The sequence below is a fragment of the Lasioglossum baleicum genome, chromosome 18 (assembly GCF_051020765.1).
Source record: "Lasioglossum baleicum chromosome 18, iyLasBale1, whole genome shotgun sequence".
NCBI lineage: Eukaryota > Metazoa > Arthropoda > Insecta > Hymenoptera > Halictidae > Lasioglossum > Lasioglossum baleicum.
Genome location: NC_134946.1, coordinates 3,863,577 through 3,884,276, shown reverse-complemented (window position 1 = coordinate 3,884,276; position 20,700 = coordinate 3,863,577). Strand labels below are relative to the sequence as shown.

The 20,700-nt window shown below is 38.4% G+C and overlaps 1 protein-coding gene and 1 long non-coding RNA gene across 2 annotated transcripts in view; one reads left to right on the top strand and one right to left on the bottom strand.

Moving 5' to 3' along the window:
• The window catches only part of LOC143218158 (uncharacterized), a 35,271-nt gene extending 22,335 nt beyond the window's left edge, over window positions 1-12,936 (top strand). The window contains exons 2-3 of the long non-coding RNA XR_013010990.1: window positions 11,811-12,012; window positions 12,173-12,936. This is a non-coding gene — a long non-coding RNA (uncharacterized LOC143218158). The remainder of the gene's footprint in view (window positions 1-11,810; window positions 12,013-12,172) is intronic.
• A 1,797-nt stretch (window positions 12,937-14,733) lies between these two features.
• LOC143218157 (uncharacterized) overlaps window positions 14,734-20,700 on the bottom strand; it is a 44,457-nt gene continuing 38,490 nt past the window's right edge. Inside the window, exon 4 of the mRNA XM_076443189.1 lies at window positions 14,734-14,906. Coding sequence (XP_076299304.1) covers window positions 14,734-14,906 — 173 coding nt within the window. The remainder of the gene's footprint in view (window positions 14,907-20,700) is intronic.

Below are 20,700 nucleotides of genomic sequence, written 5' to 3'. Positions count from 1 at the left end.
CGGTGGGACGCGAAGTTTTCATCGCTCTTATTCACACGCCGTATCACGATGTCCATTCAACAAAGTACATCAGAGACATCCAGAGTGACCGAGGCACATCATCACTGAAGGAACCGTGCCCTGCGGCTAGGGTCTGACTCCGATAACGCCGGCACACGGAGTCAGTCGAGTATTAATGCGACCTATAAGTTCGCCCTCCCGAATTATATCACTAAAAATGTCCCCAGCTTTATGTTGCATTACTGCATTATTAGTATCATCTCAATTAGAAAAACGGGACGAATACTACGGGGAAAGTTTCATCGGAAAGCATTATAAATTTAAAAAGTTGCCATTTTTATATTCGCTTGCGTTAGTTTAAGGGGGCCGTCTCCTAGCAGATGACGGTCGCGCGTGAACACTCACACACCGCTAGAGTACACTCACACACCGCTAGACCACGTATACGTACGCGAGAATTGCTAGGATCAGGGAAATGCCTTCTGATTTCTCGATAATGCAAAGACGGGGGTTTTTATTAGTCAAAATCGCTAGATGAAAGATCAATCTAGTTCGCTGTTTGCTTCAAAAGTCGTTCTTTTCCGTTTCCGAGCAATGATTTTGCAATATTCGGCTGCATGTTGCCCGTCGGAGAGGCTAGTACGCCGGCGTGACTGCAGCGCCATCTGACGGGCAACATGCAGCCGAATATTGCAAAATCATTGCTCGGAAACGTAAAAGAACGACTTTTGAAGCAAACAGCGAACTAGATTGATCTTTCATCTAGCGATTTTGACTAATAAAAACCCCCGTCTTTGCATTATCGAGAAATCAGAAGGCATTTCCCTGATCCTAGCAATTCTCGCGTACGTATACGTGGTCTAGCGGTGTGTGAGTGTACTCTAGCGGTGTATGAGTGTTCACGCGCGACCGTCGTCTGCTAGGAGACGGCCCCCTTAAGGCAGATATCTCCGCTGGCTCGGTAGTCGAGCGTGCTTGCCGCTTGGCTGGTTCCATGGAGGGTCCCCCAGTGGTAGGGATAAAGTGTTGACAGTTATAGAAGAGACGTTCGCGACAATTACGGAGTAGCTGCAGATTTTCGCGAATATCTCAGGAACGAATGCCGAGCGACGGTTACACGTAGAGGAAAAAGTTGTTCAGAATGTCGAGCTTTACAACAGATTTATATTTCATCAAAATCGCTGAGGTGTAACCTTCCCTGTACAATCACCGTGCAATGTATAGCCTCTCTTTGTTGCACGTAGAAATTCTACAGACTAGTGAAGAATACGTGAACCGAAAGAACTGCATCTGGTAGCAACCGTGGAGCTCTTTGAAATGGCTCTGGAACGCGGCAACAGTACGTAATAATCAATTTACTTGTCGCAGCGAACGGGAAATGCAAATAAAGGACGTGTGAAGCGAAAGCCAAGAGAAAGATACACAAAGGGGGAAAAAAAGGGGCAGTCATCGAAACTGGCATTCTATGCGACACAAAGTGAATCCGTTCCCAGCCACAGGCTTTTCCGGATGAGTACCAGAAACATCGATATTCACGGGATAGCCCTGCGGTCTGTGTTAAATTGCTCCTTTTTATTCCAGACACCGACTAAGCACGAACGTCGATACTTTTCTCCTAGCTACCTATCGTTCCGGTTCCCCGGAGTTCCATCTGCTGCGAGAGAATTGCTCGCTGCTTATTTGTGCTACCGCAGGATGCAAAGTGGAGTGGCAAGATAAATGCTTCCACGCCTACGCAAATTAACTTCACGGACGAAACGTGTAGCGAGATAGAAAGTTCAGTAAGTTCGTGTGGAGTGTTCAACAAACGTAACTTACAATCGCTGGTGTAATTCAAATTTTTAACCCTTGTACCTCAACTTGTGCTACCTCCCCTTATCTGGCAACACCGAGTCACCTCTAATTTCATCACGTCGAATAACTTCTGAATTATGCATTGTACAAAAAAATTATTTCTACAGATGTCACGTATGGTATCAGCGGGACATGATTTGGGGTATGTGGCTTCTTCATGAGTGGAGGCGTCTGGCAGCTTTGAAGGTCAACTTTGATTTTTTAACTGGAACCCTATACTCTTTTATGCACTGAATAAGTATTAATCCATGCATGTCTCGAAGACTGATTATATTTGATAATTGCATAAATTCGTTTTAAAATAAAATTTAATGGTTAAATTTTAAGGAATACAACCTTATTAATCAATTATACACATAGTCACCATTCTCTTCTAAATGTAGAAAATTTAACCATTTTTTCATTTTAATTTAACCAAATCTTTAATCAATCTTTACAATTCAACCGTTGAATTTTATTTTCAAATCAGGCACGAACTTATGCAATCATCTGATATAACAATTATTTCACTTAATGGATAACCAAATAATTTCAGCACAATTGTTGCAGAAATGTTATTGTGTTGCATGTTTGAAATATATTATTGTTACAAGTTCTAAATCTCGCAATAATAAATCTAGGAGTACTTTTTCTTTTTTACATGGGAGATATAATAATATATCAAACCTCCCCCCGTGTATTAATTCACCCCAGAGTCCCCAGCATACATTTTTGATAAAGCACATCTCCCCACGAAGAGCCGAAAATTTCTTGAATGATGGGACACCGGCAAGTTGCTCCCCTGTCGTCACGGACTCGGCCACGGAGGAACCGGGAAACTGGGGAAAAAGGTTACAAGGTAAAAGGAAAAGTGGCTAGCCGCAAGGTGAACGCAACAGCGGTAGTTACTTTGTAGCAGGGGTCTTTACAGTGCCTCTCCACCGGACGAGGAAGAATCGATATTCGCACGCGGGTCGATATCTCACCGGCAAGGCCACGCCGCGACCCTTCTGCATTATTGATGCCTGATGGACTGATGGCTTTTATGGAATGGGGTGTCTCGCTGTTTGCGGGTTAGCGAGTCTCGCGTGTTCCCCGTTTTCTGTCACAATTGTTTTCTCGGTGCACACGGCCCTCGTTTCCCGCAATGACACGTGCGCGAGTGAACGTCCACAGATCCATCGAATCAGAACGTTAATGAACATGCACCGGGCCGAGTAATCGCTCTGGAACGTCTATTCAAATGAACGGGGTGTCTACCGGAGAAGGACGCGTGTTACATGTCATTGACTAAAAATAAATTAAATAAATAAAACGATTATTTAACATAAATAAAAATGAAACAATTCGTTGCTTAACACGAGTTAAGAATACAGAGTGTCCCAAAAATGTGCTTCCTTTGGCGTTTCCTAATTTAAAATGTTTCAGTACACCATTGGCGATGAACGATTTATAACTTTCCCAAAGATGTAATGGGTGTCTTTTTTTAGCTTAGATAGAACTTTCGATGAGGATAACTGTCAATACAAACTGTCTTTCTGACTGCTCTTGTTGATATTTATGTTCAGTATAGTCTGGCAAATCGTCATGAATTGACTCACGCTTGAACAACGCTACCAGATTATCCAAATTTACTTCGAAAATCGTTAAGCTTAGTTAACGGGTTTGCTAATAAGCAAACTTGTCACATATAGAGTAAGGCCAATCCACAAGAGACCCGACAGACTCCGTTACATTTAGAAAAATGCACCGTTTGGTGCGGTTTACACGCTGGTGGTATCATTGGACCTTATTTCTCCAAAAATGAGGCCTAAGTTCGCGTTGCAATGATTTTTTGTTTGAAAATATGGATGACATTGATCCGGACAAGATGTGGTTTCAACAGGATGGCGCTACGTGTCATAGGGCGACGGCAACCATCGACTTATTGAAATCAAAATTGGGCGATAAGTTGATTTCGAGAAATGGACCTGTCAATTGGCCTCCAAAAGGTCGAGCGATTTTACACCTCTCGATTCTGTGGGGCCACGTGAAGTCGCTGGTTTATGCTGATGAACCAGCAACAATTGACCCCTTGGAGGCCAACATTATTCGTGTTATTGTCCAAAATTGGACGTTCAGAATGCGCCTCGTCAAGAACAACCGCGGTGGCCGTATTCCCGAAATCGTTTTCAAATGTTAAATGCCATGTATTCATCTTTCGAATGAATAAAACAAGTTGATTCAAATGAAATTTTTTGTGTTACTTTTTACAATTTCAAGTTCTATCGGGCTTGAAAAAACACCCTTTACTTGCTGCAGTAAAGTTATTCCTGACGTTGGCATTGGCCGAGCAGAAACTCATCCGCTGTAGCCGCGTTCTGATTAGTAGGTGTTTTTCATTAGCTCCTTAAATGAACTAAGCAATTATGCAACTTCATGCATACATAAACTCTAATAAAAATCGTCGTGTTAATCAAATAGAATGGCCGAATGTAGAAAAACGACTGAAATTGGATCTCTTTGTCGCTGACAAGGGATGTTTGCGGACCAGGCCAGACTCCGAATAAAACTAGTCCAGGCTTGTAGAGGTGTCAAAAATAATAGATACGTATTTTTGCAACAAGATGTATGCATGAAAATATTTTTTATGTCCTTAAACCGATCCCGAATTAGAGGTTTAATGCACGAACGTTTGAGCGTAGCTTTACACTCGAGTTGCTGCAGTTCACAATAATACGTATCTCAAAAATCATCCATTTGAAGGAATTGTAACATTTTCGAGATACGCTGCTGTATATCGAGGTGTTACTGTATACACTTTGATGCTTGACTGTACAGCATCAAATTCTTTTGAATATGATTGAAACAGATTCGAAAGGATTTTCATTGAAGATGGTAATAATTTGTCGATCATTAGAGAATTTGTGGATAGATCAAGGTGATAGTAGCACTCTGTGCGCCTCCTCAATATCGCACGTGAGCTCAAAGCGAATTCTTTTCGGGCGATATTGAAATCTCGCTTTGCAGCGAGGCAATCGCAGGAACGGAACGCGTTGATCGATAAACCGCTTCTCGGTTCTGCGTGGTTTTTCATCGGTTCGGAAATAACAGACGCATTGTCGGAGTTCGTGTTATAACAACGGGAACCGAATCGTTCGAACGTTTTCGCTCGCTTTTCCATTCGCCGCTGACAACTAATTAATCTGTACACTGTAAACGACGGACTATTATATTTCGACGTACAAGCATAACACGCGACTACATTTTGAAAATAACAATCAACAGGTGGCTTGAAAAACGATTTTGCTTGGTCTTAAATTGAAAGTTTAACGATAAAACGGAGCAAAAATAAATAAGCAATTATACGAAAAATATGAAGACATTACAATTCGTCCGCGACTCTATATACTATTTAATCCTTGTACGGTGGCGGTGCTCGGGTCCATTTTGACCCAATACATTCAAACCATTCAATTTCTTTCTTTTGTTTATCAATTGCAAGAGACAAGAGCCTAGGATAGGGTTCTATCATTTTTTAAGAATTTTGCTAAGCTGAAAATAATACATTGGTGTTTCAATCTTTCCTGATATAGTAGTAAATAGATTTATTTTGTTTGCCTTTCGGCCTTAAAATGGGGGGTACATGTGTGCTTGTGTCAGTGTATATTTATTTGAATATTTTCTATCTTATTCTTCCTTTTTTCTAAAACTCTCCTCATCCACTCTGTGCCCTCTTTGTCTCCTTTCAGAATTCCTCGCACTCCTATGTTTACTCTTTTCAGCTCCTTACATTCTCTTACCATGTGGATTAGGGTCTCTGGCTTCTCTTTACATAGTCTGCAGACTCTATCCTTCTCCTTAGTCCAGTACTTGTTGTTCTGTTCCTCATTCCCACATCTGAATCTGGCAATCATTCTTTGGTCTCTGCCCTCGTATGCGTTGCATAGGTATACAGCCATCTGAGCCTCCCTGATTTCTCTATACTGTTTGTTGTATCTGCTTTCTGTTATTTTGTCATATTGCCATTGTAACTGCTCCGCTCTATCGGTTTGTATCAGAAATTCTTCGTACTTTTTACCTTCTCTTCTTTCCGCTTCCATTGTTTCCATGTCTATTCCTTTGTTGAGATAATATGAGTCTCTTGTTTTTTCCCATTTTGACTTCCTCTTTTCTTGTTTCCTGTCTATCTCTTTCCAACTTTCTCTTAGAATTGCGTTGCTACTCTGACTTTTGGTTTTCTCCTCGTATCTTAATGCTCTTCGTCCTGCTTCTATTCTTATTTTGTCCGTTTTTGTTTCTTCTGGTATTAGATATGCAGGTGTGTTAAAATCTAGTCCTAAGGTCCAGAATCTTTCCTGATATATAGTACTATTAATTCTACTAATTTGGAGAATAATTAAATTAATCTCTAGACGGGGTGGCGACAGTCGATCGTCTCGCATAATCTGGATCATATTTCGATGCCAATTATAATCTCCAGCATGAAATGCACGGAGCGTGGCACGAAACGGTGCATAAAATTTCAAAGCGACAAGCGTTATCGAGGTTTGCAACTCGCTCGATCTGATCAAGTGAAGAAATCTCGCGATAACCGTGCTACAACGTATGACCTTGAAAACTGTTCTAGAAAGTTACTGTAATACATCACACATTGTTTCCATCGAAATCAGCCCACGAATTTCGGCGAGAAAGTTGCACGTCACTTCCTCCTGTTATCGATCATTTATCCAGGATTATTCTAAGAAAAAGTACACGGGGCGTACAATTAAGTAATTTAGCACGTCCATCGGCTCGCGGATATTCGTGAGGCGATCGGTGGCGTGCTAAATTATTTAAATTACTCGAATCGGATCATGCGACGCCTGCACGATGTATACAACCTCCTACGTACGGGGTGCTCCCGAAATCTCCTTTTTTTTACACGATTATATAATTTCTCCACTCGTATAAAAAGAGTCCATTACACTGGTTGACGTTGAAATCAACTATATTCAAAAATAATAATAATAAATAAGTAAATAAACTCGGAAGATGGATTCTTTAAGATCAACTTTTGATAAAGTAAGGATTGATATCGATCGCATGATTACAATAGCTATTTTATGTAGAAACTGATCGAAACAGAGCGCCGAGAAAAATACTATTACAGTGGGTGTACAAAGTGTTCGTACACCTTTTAAAAACTAATAACTTTTTTATAATTGTACCAAACGACCTGATTGTTTATAATCAATTAGAAGCATTGGTCTACGAAATGATATGCAAAAAAGATTTTCCAGAAATTTTTAATCTACAAGGCTACATGCAAAAATAAAAAAGGCATTTTCTGAAACTCTTTTATTTGGGTCCCTAATGAAAATTTAAAATATATGTTTTGTAGATCTAATAATAGTTATACACATGCTGAAAATTTCAACGAAATCGGTTGACGTAGGAAAAAATGACACGCATCGAAAGATGTGCGATTCTGTGGATTTGAAGCAGAAATTGATCAAAAGTCGTATAAAACTACGATTTTTACCATTTTTAACCGCTTGTAGCTCGCGTGTATGTTAATCGATTCCGATGAAATTTTCAGCATGTGTGTAACTATTTTAGATCTACAAAACATACATTTTAAATTTTCTTTAAGGGCCCCAATAAAAAAGTTTTAAAAATCCCTTTTTTATTTTTGCATGTAACCTTGTAAATTAAAAATTTCTGGAAAATCTTTTTTGCATATCATTTCGTAAACAAATGCTTCTAATTGATCATAGACAATCAGGTCGTTTGGTACAATTATAAAAAAGTTATTAGTTTTTAAAAGGTGTACGAATACTTTGTACACCCACTGTATTTATGATCAACTTTTCAACTTGAAATGTTGTATAATGAACTTGTCCACTGTGTAATAGTATTTTTTATGCCCCCACTCTACTGGCAGAAAGGGGGTAACTTCCTCCCCTCAATTCGTGCTGCCTCCCCTCATCTGTCGATTGGACAAATCTGCCGTAAGCAACAACCTAATACCATAGGTTAGATACAGTGAGTGTAAAAAGTATTCGTACGCCCTTTAAAATGGACAACCTTTTTATAATTGAACCAAACGACCTGATTTTTTATAATCAATTAGAAGCATAGGTTTACGAAATGACATGCTAGAAAGATTTTCCAAATTAATTATAATTTATAAGGTTACGTGCAAAAATAAGAAAGGCATTTTTTAAAACTTTTTTATTTGGGCCCCCTTAATGAAAATTTAAAATATATATGTTGATAGTAGTTACACACATGCTGAAAATTTCATCGAAATCGATTAACATACACACGAGCTACAAGCGGTTCAAAAAATGGTGAAAATCGTAGTTTTACACGACTTTTGGATCTTTCGATGCGTGTCGTTTTCTCTTGCGTCGACTAACTAATCTAACTAAACTAACTAAACTAACACGTCAAATAACTAACATTGATCTACGAAACATATATTTTAAATTTTCATTAACAGCCCAAATAAAAAAGTTTCAAAAATGCCTTTTCTATTTTTGCACGTAACCTTGTAAATTATAATTATTTGGTAAACCTTTTTCGCATATCGTTTCGTAACTTCTAATTGATTATCTTTCTAATCGATTATAAAAAGATCAGGTCGTTTGGTACAATGATGAAAAAGCTATTCTATTTTAAAAGGTGTACGAATACTTTTTACACTCACTGTAGGTTTCCTGAATGTGAAAATTTGGTGTTCGAATACTTGTTGGACCCACAGTATTTTTAGACACCCTGTAAGGTATCCGGAAAGGAGTTGTTCGCGTGAGGAATGTTACAGTCGATGATAACTACGGTTTCACGCTACCGAGAAGGGTACCTGCCGCAGAAAAATATACCGCTCCGCCATGGAGCGTCGTTTTATGTTCGAACCGGAACTCATTTAAAACAGGGTCATCGCAATACTACGGTCCCTATATAGAGTCCAAAAATAGACGTTGTAAAGTTTCAAATCGCATGATTTTTATCAAGATAGCGCCGCGAGTTGTTACAGATGGAGCGCAAACTATATTCATTATAACAGTTCCGAGATGTCCTTAGGCCGACCGCTCATTTCTTATCGTTCATTAAAATCAATCGTTAGAAGTAACTCGCGGGCTATTATTTCTGCGACCTGCCTCGACAAATCGCTCATTCGCTGCAACGACGACGTAATAGAAAAGAGTATAGCCGGATGAGGGTGTCAAACGTGCCCATGAACAAAATTGATCTTTCTTCGTACGATTCGTTAAGGTTCTCGAGCAAAACTCTCTTTGTCAAGTCTCAAGTCAGCACCCCTACCTAAGGGTAGTTATAGGGTCAGCACGGTTCAATGAATTAAGCTGTATTTCTTTTGTTCTACTCAACGATGAATTGCGAAGAAAGTCATAAACGTTTTACCTGACGATACACAGGACTGTGAATTTTTTCCGAATTTTTGACTAAACAATTTAAGATTCATGATTTTACACTGAAATTATCGGGTGACCACGTTTATATTATTATGGTAGTTGTGCCTTATTATGATTATCAACGTGGAACGAGTTTAAAAAAAGATATATAAAAAAAACTTTTTGAAAACCACGCTATATTAAAATGCACTAAAAAGGAGAAAATAATTTTTTTTAGACATTAGTGACTATAAATAAAAGCATGGAGCGCCCACGAAGATTACGTCAATATAGTTTAGCGCTCCACGCTTTTATTTATAGTCACCAATGTCTAAAAAAAATTATTTTCTCCTTTTTAGTGCATTTTGATATAAGCGTGGCTTTTAAAACGTTTCTTTTTAGTCTTTTTTAAATGGAACGCAAGATGTAGTAATACTGGTATGAAATAGTAAGATATAGAAACGCAAGATATGGAAATACGCCAGATAGAATGAGGGGATGACTCCGAGAGACGACGTCTCTTGATGGAGTCCGAAATTGTCCGAAATGGAACTGAATGAACGGAACACCACACTGATTGAGCTCTTTCGGTGCGAAGTGGGTCAGTGGAGTGGGGATGAGTCGGAGTGGGATCGCGTAGTGGAGTAGGGAGCGCTGGTGCGCGAAGTGGGGATCGCTGAACGCGATCACGTACTACCGAGTGCCGCGCGGCGAGGTGTGACGGTTAATATAAAAATTTCTTTTTCTCCTAGACGCACAATTTTTTTTTTAAATTTGTTTTTTAATATTGCATTGTCATCCAGTTCTGAGCTATGTTTAAAGTCTCAAGTCTCTAGCTCATCGGGAAGTGGTTTAAAATTCGATTACAAGATTTGACGCATACAATAACGACACGGCAAGCTAATATAAACGTGGTAATCAAAGTGGAAAATCTCCGAAAATTCTAAAAAAGTTTATTACAGAAGTTGTAGAGATAACAGTTTTCTACTAATTCAGTAGTGAGATATTGTCGAAAGCAGTTTTTAATTTTTTCAGTTTTTTATCAGAGATAATCCGCTCAGCTTATAAAAACCTTCTGAAGCGGGAATCGAACTGCGCGTTCCAGCACGGCAACTTTAAACCGAATGACAAATTGCCGTAAGTGGCAGCCATTTTTCAGCGTTACAAGCGGAGGACATCGTAACAGTATTTTTAATTACAACCACGAGCACTCCATAAAAGGCGGGAAATTCAATTCACCGGAAAGTGCGAATTTGAACTTTGGTCGCTGAACCAGTTAACTTCATACTGTTCCTCTATTATTTCAGTCACTAGCGAATTTATGAGATGTTGACTCCGCATTATTCATAAGTTAACAATTCGTCTTTTTATTATTGTATTGGTTCGTTTTGTTCAAATTATCGTCTGTCGAATTACAGGCAAATTATTTTTGAAACTAATTCGTTCATAATACCCTAATACATGTTTTCATTTAAAAAAATAATGTAACTGCAAAATGCAGTGAAAATGCTATCTAAGAAAAAGTTTGAAAATTTTCAATAATAAATTTATTTTTTTTTGCTTTGCCCAAGATATTAATGTAATGAGTAATAACTAAATTATTTGTTCATTAAATATATGAAAAACATGTAGAAATGACGTATGACAAATTAGTAAAATTTATTCGCCATACTGTTCGTTATCAATAACATGTTATGGCAGTCAGCACGAGAAGTCAGTTTGTGGAAGAAGAGAAGCAATTTCGCAAGTGAAAAATATGCGATCGTTATCGGTGTCAGGTATCACGTATGCCGTTTCGGCCTCGTAATATCAGATTTATTTCCGTTCGGCGCTCCCTACAGATGTTGTTCAGTGGCATCATTCGGAGGCTGAAGATCACCTGGGACACTGACCCTCATATATTTCTCGATGAACATAATCTATCCCCCTGAAGGGGTAATGTACCAATGGTTCTTAATTTATGACTGTAGTTTATCGAAATAAAAGGGTATCCATATTTTCCGAGCGTGACGAACAGGTTCGAAGAACAGGCATGAGGGTACACTCTGTAGCAAAATGATGAGACACACACGTGGATTCTTCACGTTTTTCCAAAATTATCTACACGGGATTTTACGAAATATTTTGCCGTAACAACGGTGGAAACATTCTACATCGTTGTGGATCGGTGGAGATCTGTTAAAAATGTTGACCGGTGGTTTGACCTTGAGCACAAATTTCAAGGTCAAATCATTTTTCATTGTACCATTTAATACATGTATCACCAGGAACAAAAGTCTCAAAGGAACCATAGGTCGCAAATGAGCCATTATTCTGTAAAACGATTCCAATTGTTCTCTCTACAGGGTGTCCCAATATTAGGCTACATAAAAAATAAAATAAAATTTGTTCATACGAGGCTTCAATTCTCAGGAAGTCGAGTTTGAAAATTAATGGTCTTTCCATTCTCAAGATTCTGGATTTTGAAAACTAATTTCCTCGAAAAGGGAGGTTCTACATATTCGACTTTCTTTTTCATGTAGAATCACCTTTTCGGTGACGGCTAAGCTGTCATTACTTTTGACGCGGAGTGTACAAATACGATACCTTTTACCTTTTCAGGATCCTGACGGCCATTAATCTCTCCACAGACGTAATAACGCACAAAGGAAAAAAGGGCAACGGCGGTTTTTTCTGAAAGAGCAGCAAGTCACCGCAACATTTAACACACGTTTGGAAAAATAATGGTCGAAATTGAAACTCGGAGTTGCGGTTTTCGTCGCTGGATTTGTGATACCGATATGTCATTCAGTATATGTATAAGGTAAGTTAATGGAAACTGATAAAATTATTTTCTATAGTCGTGCTAAATAATGTGTATCACCCTTATTATAAAAATAATTACAATCTTAAATTAAAGATATGTGTACACGTTAATCTTTAAACTGTATAACATAAAAAATTCTTTTTTTAACTAAACGTAGGCTAAACACAAACATTCAATTATGTTCTGAGCGAACAGCTACCAGAAATTATTGTAGAAATCTTGAAAAAGTGACGAAAAATTATGGAGAACGAAAGACGATATCATTCACAATATAAATTTGGATACACTTCATAAATGTCGGGCAATAAAGCGATAGTGAACGAAGAATTGAATTACAGATTTCTGTATGCACACTTGGTAAGTGATATAGCCCGAATATTGATCAGCCAAAGTAGAACAGGTCGGTATATTAAACGCCATCTATACGTAGCGTCTGAAACTTTATCCAAACACCAATGGATCCTTATACACAATAATATAGTAATCGATTCACCGTTTTTTTACAACTCCGTTCCTAAATTTTTTTAAATTTTTTACTGAATTTGGCAATTTAAACAATTCCTTCCGACATTACAAATAATTAAATATAATGAAAGTAAAAAGTAATGGAAAGAAATGATCACGGTATGACAAACGAAATAACTTTGTATGCACTTGTGAGGCACGCCAAATTTTTAGTTAATTTTGAACAAATTGTTTCTATTCACCTACACTCTTTATTTTTTTAAATATCATCAGTCTCGGGTATATTCATACTTTACACAATTTTAATACTTCAGAAATCTAATAAGCTTATAATAAAATAATGTATAATAGACTTTTTTCTTTTAAATATTGATATTAAATATTTAATATAATTTATTTCTTTTAAATATTAATACAATATAATATTCAAAGAAAATATTTTAAAATGATACACATTTTAGATAGTGAAATAAATTTGTTGGTACTTTCATAAATGATATGTAGATAATTTTGTAAATAAATTTACGTACACAGATACATTCTAGTTCCGAATGCTTCGTTTTCGCGATCAATTTTTTAGGAACACCGTCTTCGCAATATTTATTAACTGACAATAAAGATTGATAGGGCAGCGTTCTCCAAAGACAACAGAAGAAGCAGAGCCAACACCTCGTTAACTCGCGTTTGATATATCGTACACAAGACGATATACTCTCTCTGCGAGTACCGGGATTAATCACGTGACATCGTGACACGTGCACGACGGAGACGGAACGCGTCACGTGATCCGGCCGTGGCGGAAGCGTGGGGGAAAACGTTGTAGAAGGGGAAGGGCAGAGTGGGAGACAAGTTTCAATCTGGCCATTCTGCCTACGAGTTTTCAGATACCATCTCCGCTTGAAAATTGAATAACTCGGCCGAAAAAATCGTACAAAAACGAACAAGCACTTATTTTACACGGTGAGATTACCACTATTGTTTGCCACAAATATTATACTATACAGGGTGAGTCACCTAACGTTGCCACCTCAAATATCTTTGTTATTTTTAAAGCCTAAGTATGAAATCTACAAATAAGGGGCTTCGAAAATTAGTGAGTGATTAACGAGTAGACTGCGAATTTTTAATGGTTAATGCAAAATAATAATGTTCTGTGTGTGTTATATGGACTAGGAGCTACTTAGGAAGTTTATACGTGCATGGATAATTATAGTCACTGAATTCCTAATGAAAGGAACTGTCATTGTAGGTGTTTAAAAAAGGTTGCTTCCATTAAAAAAAAAATGAAGGTGACCTCGATATCTCTAAAAAAAATCACATAAAAACAAAAATATTTTTGGTATCATATGAGCCCGACTGAACCATTTAACTTTGTCCTTCAGACATTTGACGTATCATTAAAGACAACAGAGATATTTGAGGTGGCAACGTTAGGTGACTCACCCTGTATAATTTCAAAAAAATTGTTCGCGAATCCAGGAGTCCCGCGTTATAAATACTCGAATGCTAATCGATGAAAAGGAATCTTCGCGTTCAATGGCGAGCTCAATTCGTCGGTCGCCAGTGATTAACGTTTTTTATCGGGCCGGATTCCCGAGGCGGAACGCTCGATCGCGTCGCTTTATCAAAGAAGATTGCCCACTGGAAAGTTCTCGACTCGAGCAACGCAGACAGACGAAGAAATGATTTCTCATTCAGAACGAACGACGCGACGGAACGTATAAAGTAACTTTTATTGTAGACTCCATCGATCTGGTGGTAATACACTTTTAAAGCGAGCGCATGGTGCCCGACAAACTACGGAAGTACAGACCACAAATAGGAAACGAGGCGAGTTGTTCCGCGAAGGTTAACTAGCAATATTCTTTTTATTGTTGCAGTGGGGAAGAATTTGATTTTCGTTGATATACAGGGGTTGGCCGAATTATTATACTGAAATCCATATTTTATAATAATATTTGTTAATAATAATTAGACTGCCGGAGTTTAGACAGATTAAAAGAATTTAATCAACGTCCGCAGTCCAATGATAATATTTGCGATGCTAGAAAATTTACTTGGTGGTTGAAGATTATATTTCAAAAAGAAATCTCGTCGCTCAAGTGCCTAAAAGCATCATTTCGATGGGCTGGGATTCCATATAAATGTTTAAACAACTTTTTACTCTCAGAGTATAGAAATATCTCTGAAGCAGATAACGTTAAGGCACATCAAAGACATGAAATACGTTGTAAGAAAAATGTGTGAAGGTACTCACACAGAGAAGTGGTAGAGGAAGCACTTCCAGCCGGTGGGACGCTCCAGGAAGTTGTAAACTTGACCCTGGAAAGTCGCTTTTCCAGCACGCCGATGCTCCTTCACGTGATAACGGCCCTCCCACGTGTTACGATCGCCGCCGGTACCCAACAGCAATCTTGGATCGACACCTAAAGGTACGTAAACCTTGGCTCAATATTATGAGAATATTTGAAAACTTTTTTGTCTTTAATTACTTTCTTATGAAAGTTTCACGGGTACACTCGTGACACTTTTCTGATTCAAGTGAGACCAAACGCAACAAATTCTTTCAGAACTGTAACTTTGGGGAAAAAAGTCGGAGAATGTCCTGCTTGGGCTCATTTCAAAGCTTGAAGCCTCTACTTCTGATATTTATCAATCGTATTTTTGTGAAACCACATCATGGTGATAAATAAACTGCGGATCTTTATGCAAAATAAGAAGTATTTGCATTGATTGCTGGACACAGCAGCCAAATGAAAATTGTATTCTTCTTTTAATTATCCTATTAAGCTAAAATTAATACATTGATGTCTATAAATATTTTGAACATGTCCACTGCTTTAAATTGTACGTACCCATTTTCGTCATAAATGCATAAAATCGGGCATCGTAATTTCTACACCGCAAAGTAAGAAAGAAAAACAAGGAAACGAATAAGTCCCGCGCGGCACTTTCTGCTTTTCTCCGGTCGCATTACCACTCTGTCGTTTACTGATCTTGAATGGTTTCACGCCAAAGGTCGTGGCCCATCTAACAACGCAACGCCTGAACGGCATCATAGCATTGACACGCAACAGTCCGAGTTCATTTTTAACACTACGTTCACCGGGCCCGTCCAAAATGGCGTGATCTAATATTTTCAATTTACGATTATGGTTCGGTGTCGATCGACGATCGAAATCACCGAGATCCGGAACCGCTCAGACGTGAGCGCGTGAGGAACACGAGAAGGAGTTTTACCCGAGGAATTAGGCGGTTATTAATGAATCTGGCTTGATTCACAAGTAACTATAAACTTTATTTTAACGATGTGGTCGCCAGAAGATCGCGAACCGTGACAGAAAGAATCGGAATAGCGGAACTGTTTGTACAAGCGTGCGATTTAGAAACAGATGGACGTGGTCGAAAGACGATTCACCGCGAAGACCGAAGAGCGCCCTTTTAAATGCTCTTCGAGCGACAGGCGGGGTCGCACGCGATTGGATCATAATCGATCGCAGGATCCTCGAAGACGACGGTTCGGGATTCAAATTGAGGATGTTTACCGGTGACGAGTGTCGATAAACACACCGTGGCCTAGCGAAACGGTAACGGTTGATCGCTACTCGACTTTAAATATAGATCGCAGCAAAACATATCGAACGTCGATCGACAGTCGGCGTAACGACTAATAAATCCTCAATTTTAATCCCGAACAATTATTGAATTCGTAAAGATACATCCATGAGGAAATAAATTGTCCAATAAATTAATTTATTGAAACAACGTCAAGTAAATATTATCAATATTTTAATAAAAAGAAAGGGTTTGAGAATCAGTATGAACAGTTTAAATTAAAATCAAGTAATTCATTAATTCATTCCTGGCGCAGTAATTGGGTCATGTGTCTCATACCACAGATTAGTGTCACCCATATACATATAATCAACGTGACATTCAACATGTTTATTTGAATTTTTCTGTTGTGATTATGTTTGATTCATGGTTCACAAAAGAGTACTGGCCATTGAAGCTCAATTTTATCCTGACCAAAAGCCTCAATGTCGTCCACCCAGATTTCAAAAATCGAGCTCTGTGCAGCGAAGCCAGTAGAAACGTGCAATTGTAAACGGAAAGCATGCCGTTGTACGAGGGAACACTTGGGATGCGCTGCTCTAGTTACCAGTACTTGAGTGAAAGTCTAAGGGAGCGTCCCTGTTCCCGGAAGGGATCGTTATGGACAGGAAGACCGGTGGGAACTCCGCAGAGAATGGTCAATGAGGGTTGGTGGTGGACCACAAGGGAAATTCGAAAAAGGGTCGAGCCGGTAATAGACAATCGTACAATCATCATTCTTGTATAATAGTCTCTTAGCCATTCAATCGGCATTATTTAGCATCTCGTGAAAACACTCATCTGCTTAATTGAAGCGCCTTATCCAATAAAATAACAATGTTCTGTGTAAATTATTATTTTTGCTATAAATGGATAAAATCCGCAGTCTATATAATTATAGATTTATATACCAACACGGCTGAAGGAAGAATAAATATAAAAAGAACGGCGACAATGACCTAGAAAGAACTGACCTTGAGCTGACATTGAACTCGCGAACTAAGTAAGACAGTAATAAATGTAACTGCACACAAACTTTGATCTTCCGTGAAAGATCGAAATGGACTTTTCCCTTGGATCAAACGGGATTTTCCTCGCTGACCAAACCGAACACATATTTCTCCACTCCGCAATTGTTGGACTTTTATTTTATGGACTTCTACATATATATTTGTTTTACGAACACACATATTTCGAACTTTACTACGAGTATTGCAGGCGTATCTCGGAGCCATGCGCTCGTACCCGTTGACAAATAAAAATGTTTACCTGCTGCAGAGAGTCACTTCCAACTATTGTGTAGTTAAAAAAACATCCAATAAATTTGTAGGGGGATGTTCTCGTATCAAATAATACAGAAGGGTCGTTTTTAGAAATTTATTATAGTAAGTCTAAATAATGTGGAATGCAATTTAAAAATTCATACTTGACCTCTATAAGCCTTTTAAAGGTCATCTCAAGGTCGAATAAGTAACAGTTTAATGCGCCCCCCCCCCCCGCGAAACCGTATAACTTCTACCCAAACCATTTTTTCATATTCATATTTTTCGAGACATTTGCTCTGGGAATTTATGCATTATATTTTATACAGGGTGTCCGATTTTAAAGTTCCCCTATGTAGTTATAAGTTTTTCTATAAAAAATCACGTACACTTTCAGATCTTTGCTGTATGTGTGTTGACGTACTAGTGCTGTTTAATTATTATTTCAATCGTCCACACATAATAAAGCGATACTGCGTAATAAAAAATAAAAAAAAACTATGTATGTCGGATTGACATAGAGGATGAATGAGAATTACCAGGTAGGTATCTCGAGGACTGAATTTTTCACACTGGGGATTAAATACTTATCTTCCTTAAATTTTTGTTTCGAATACTCGAATTTCTTAGGTATCTCCTCTCCTTGGCAGTGTTGTTGTTCCCGTCATTCCTAAAATCTATCATGAAAATTCCTCTGTCCGGCTGCCCGTACTGCACGGTCGCAACCAAATTTGAAGAATTAAATTTTAGCAAACACACACCCTCTATTCTCATAAGCTTGATTTTTAGAAGTAATTTTACCATAACGAGTTTTTATCAGTTCACTCAATATAAAAAAAGTCACTATCCATTGTAGTGCGAATATAGTAAGAAAAACTGTCTAATTAAATTCCCAGAGCATTAGAACATTTTTATAATAAATTAAAATACGGCAATTTTCACTGTGTGACACTTCACTATTCACAATCTTGTTACACACTTTGCGAACGAAGTGTTCGAAATGAAGGAAGGAAGTTTGTTTCAAGATCGAGCGCGAATTCGACTGGTAATCATGCCCGTTTCTATTCGGCATCTTTCAACGCGTGACTGTCAGTCGTACCCGCGAGAAAGCCGCACTGACCTCAACACAGTCCACGGATTCCAAGTAATCCAATTATTGGTAAATAAATACCGGCCGCGCGCACGGATATCCGCTGGCGAAAAAACAATCTGCCGCAGAATTAAAGCTCTCCGTGCGTGCGGCCAAATCCGATATATCCGAGAAGCAAATCCATGATTACTCGCATTCGAACCCTAGCCTCGTACCGAATAATCACCGAATTTGTCCGATAGTTCCGAGCAATTTCTTTTGTTTTCCCGGAGACCGGCTCCAGGAAAATAGAATTCGATATTCGCGTAACAATGATCTGTCGAGCGCTCGGTATACAAATCATTCAGAATGCTCGTAGCCTGACACATACATAGATGATATTGGTAGCAGCAAAAACGTTGTTGAAAACGTCCGTCCTTGATGTGTTCATACCATACATTCCAAATCGATCTGTCAAATAGCTTACTTCAGGCAGCTGATTAAAGTAGACGTGTTTGCTTTGGTTAGAAAAATGGAAAATTTGAAAAATCGTGCAGTCACTGAATATTTATATAAAAAAGGATTAAGTGGAAAGGAAATTTTTTATGATACGGTGAATGTGTTAGGGGACAGTGCTCCTTCGTATGCAATGGTAAAAAATGGGTTGCTCTATTTAAGGGGGAACTATACCCTCGATTTGTAACTAGAAAATAACTATTTATCAATGTTATAAACCTCTGGGCAAAAAAAAAGTTTGGTAACATTGTTAAACACGCAACTGCCTAATGAATACGAGATGGAGTTGCTTGTTAGTTCCATATTCTATTCAGCTCGTCGCGAATGCCGTTACACAGGGCAGCTCGCACTAATATTAGTGCCACCGATGAGAATATCTACCTCATCTGTGTCAGTTTTGCTATGATTCCACGTTGACGGCAGTGCAGCAGTGAAATGTTGCACAATATCGCAGCACTGATTGACAGTCTGTGGCGACTGTAGCGACACTCACCAATGTGAAGTTAGCGTTGTGAAGTTGGCGTTAAATTCAAATGTTTAAATTAGTTATTTTCTTGTCATTGACAAAATACAATTTGTTTAATCAATAGTTTGCCATCAATGAAGTTGGATCTAAAAATATTGTGATCAAAGAATTTAATTCTATTAAAGTTTTGTTAATAAACATCATCTTAATTTATTTATTGGAATCTCTAATATAATTCACTAGAGATTTACCAAAAGTCCTCTTGACTAGGCGCCATCTCGTCTAAACGAACTGAACTAAAATTGGCTCTAGACTGGCTCTGCATCAGAGAGGACCTCTGTCTTCATGGGGAAATCTATGCTAATGTGAATGAAATCACGCGCCTGGATTTTTTTACCTTATACGAGCATATTTTGAGCTGCACAAAGGTTCATTTGATAGAGGAAGGTTCATTACAGGGCGCTCTTCTCGTCATATCAGTCAAAAAAGTCTCTTTGAGACAGAAAAATACATTGAAATCTGCGATTATTTTTCTAGATTTTTTCTCTACTTTGGGCACTCATATTATTAGATATAAACATAATCTCGTTAAAGCATGAGAAGACCGCCCTGTATTTAACCTTCCTCTACAGAATGAGTCCTCACCCAGCTCAAAATATGCTCAAATAACGACAAAAAATCCAGGCGCGCAAACCCATGTTTCGACCAAAAATCTAGTAAGATTCTAGTTATTTTCTAGTTACAATCCGAGGGTATAGTTCCCCCTTCAACATGGTCGTACAGACATTAATGATGATCCACGTTCAGGACGTCCAAGAACTGCAACCACTTCAGAAATGATTGATCATGTCCATGATTAGGTTTTGGATGATCGTCGATTAACTGTGGTTGATTTATCTGAGGCCACAGGCATCTCAACCGGATCAGTTCATGAGATCTTAACTAATGAATTAGGTATGAGAAAGCTATTGACAAGGTGGATGCCGCATTCGTTAAATTCGGATCAAAAACGCATTCGCGTGAAATGTTCTCAACAACGTTTGGATCGTTTGCAAAAAATAAAACTGACTTTGTGCGTCGATTTCTAATCATGGATGAGACTTGGGTTTACCACTATGATCCTGCATTGCGACAACAAACTGCAGAGTTGACTAAGTCCGGTTATTCAGCTCCAAAGCAGCCAAAGTGATGAAAATCGACAAAGAATGTCATGGTATTCGTTTTTTAGGATGCAAAAGGAATTTTGTTAATTGATTACCTTCAAACCAGGAAAACAATAACAGAAAGAGTATTACTCAAACCTTTCGGATCAA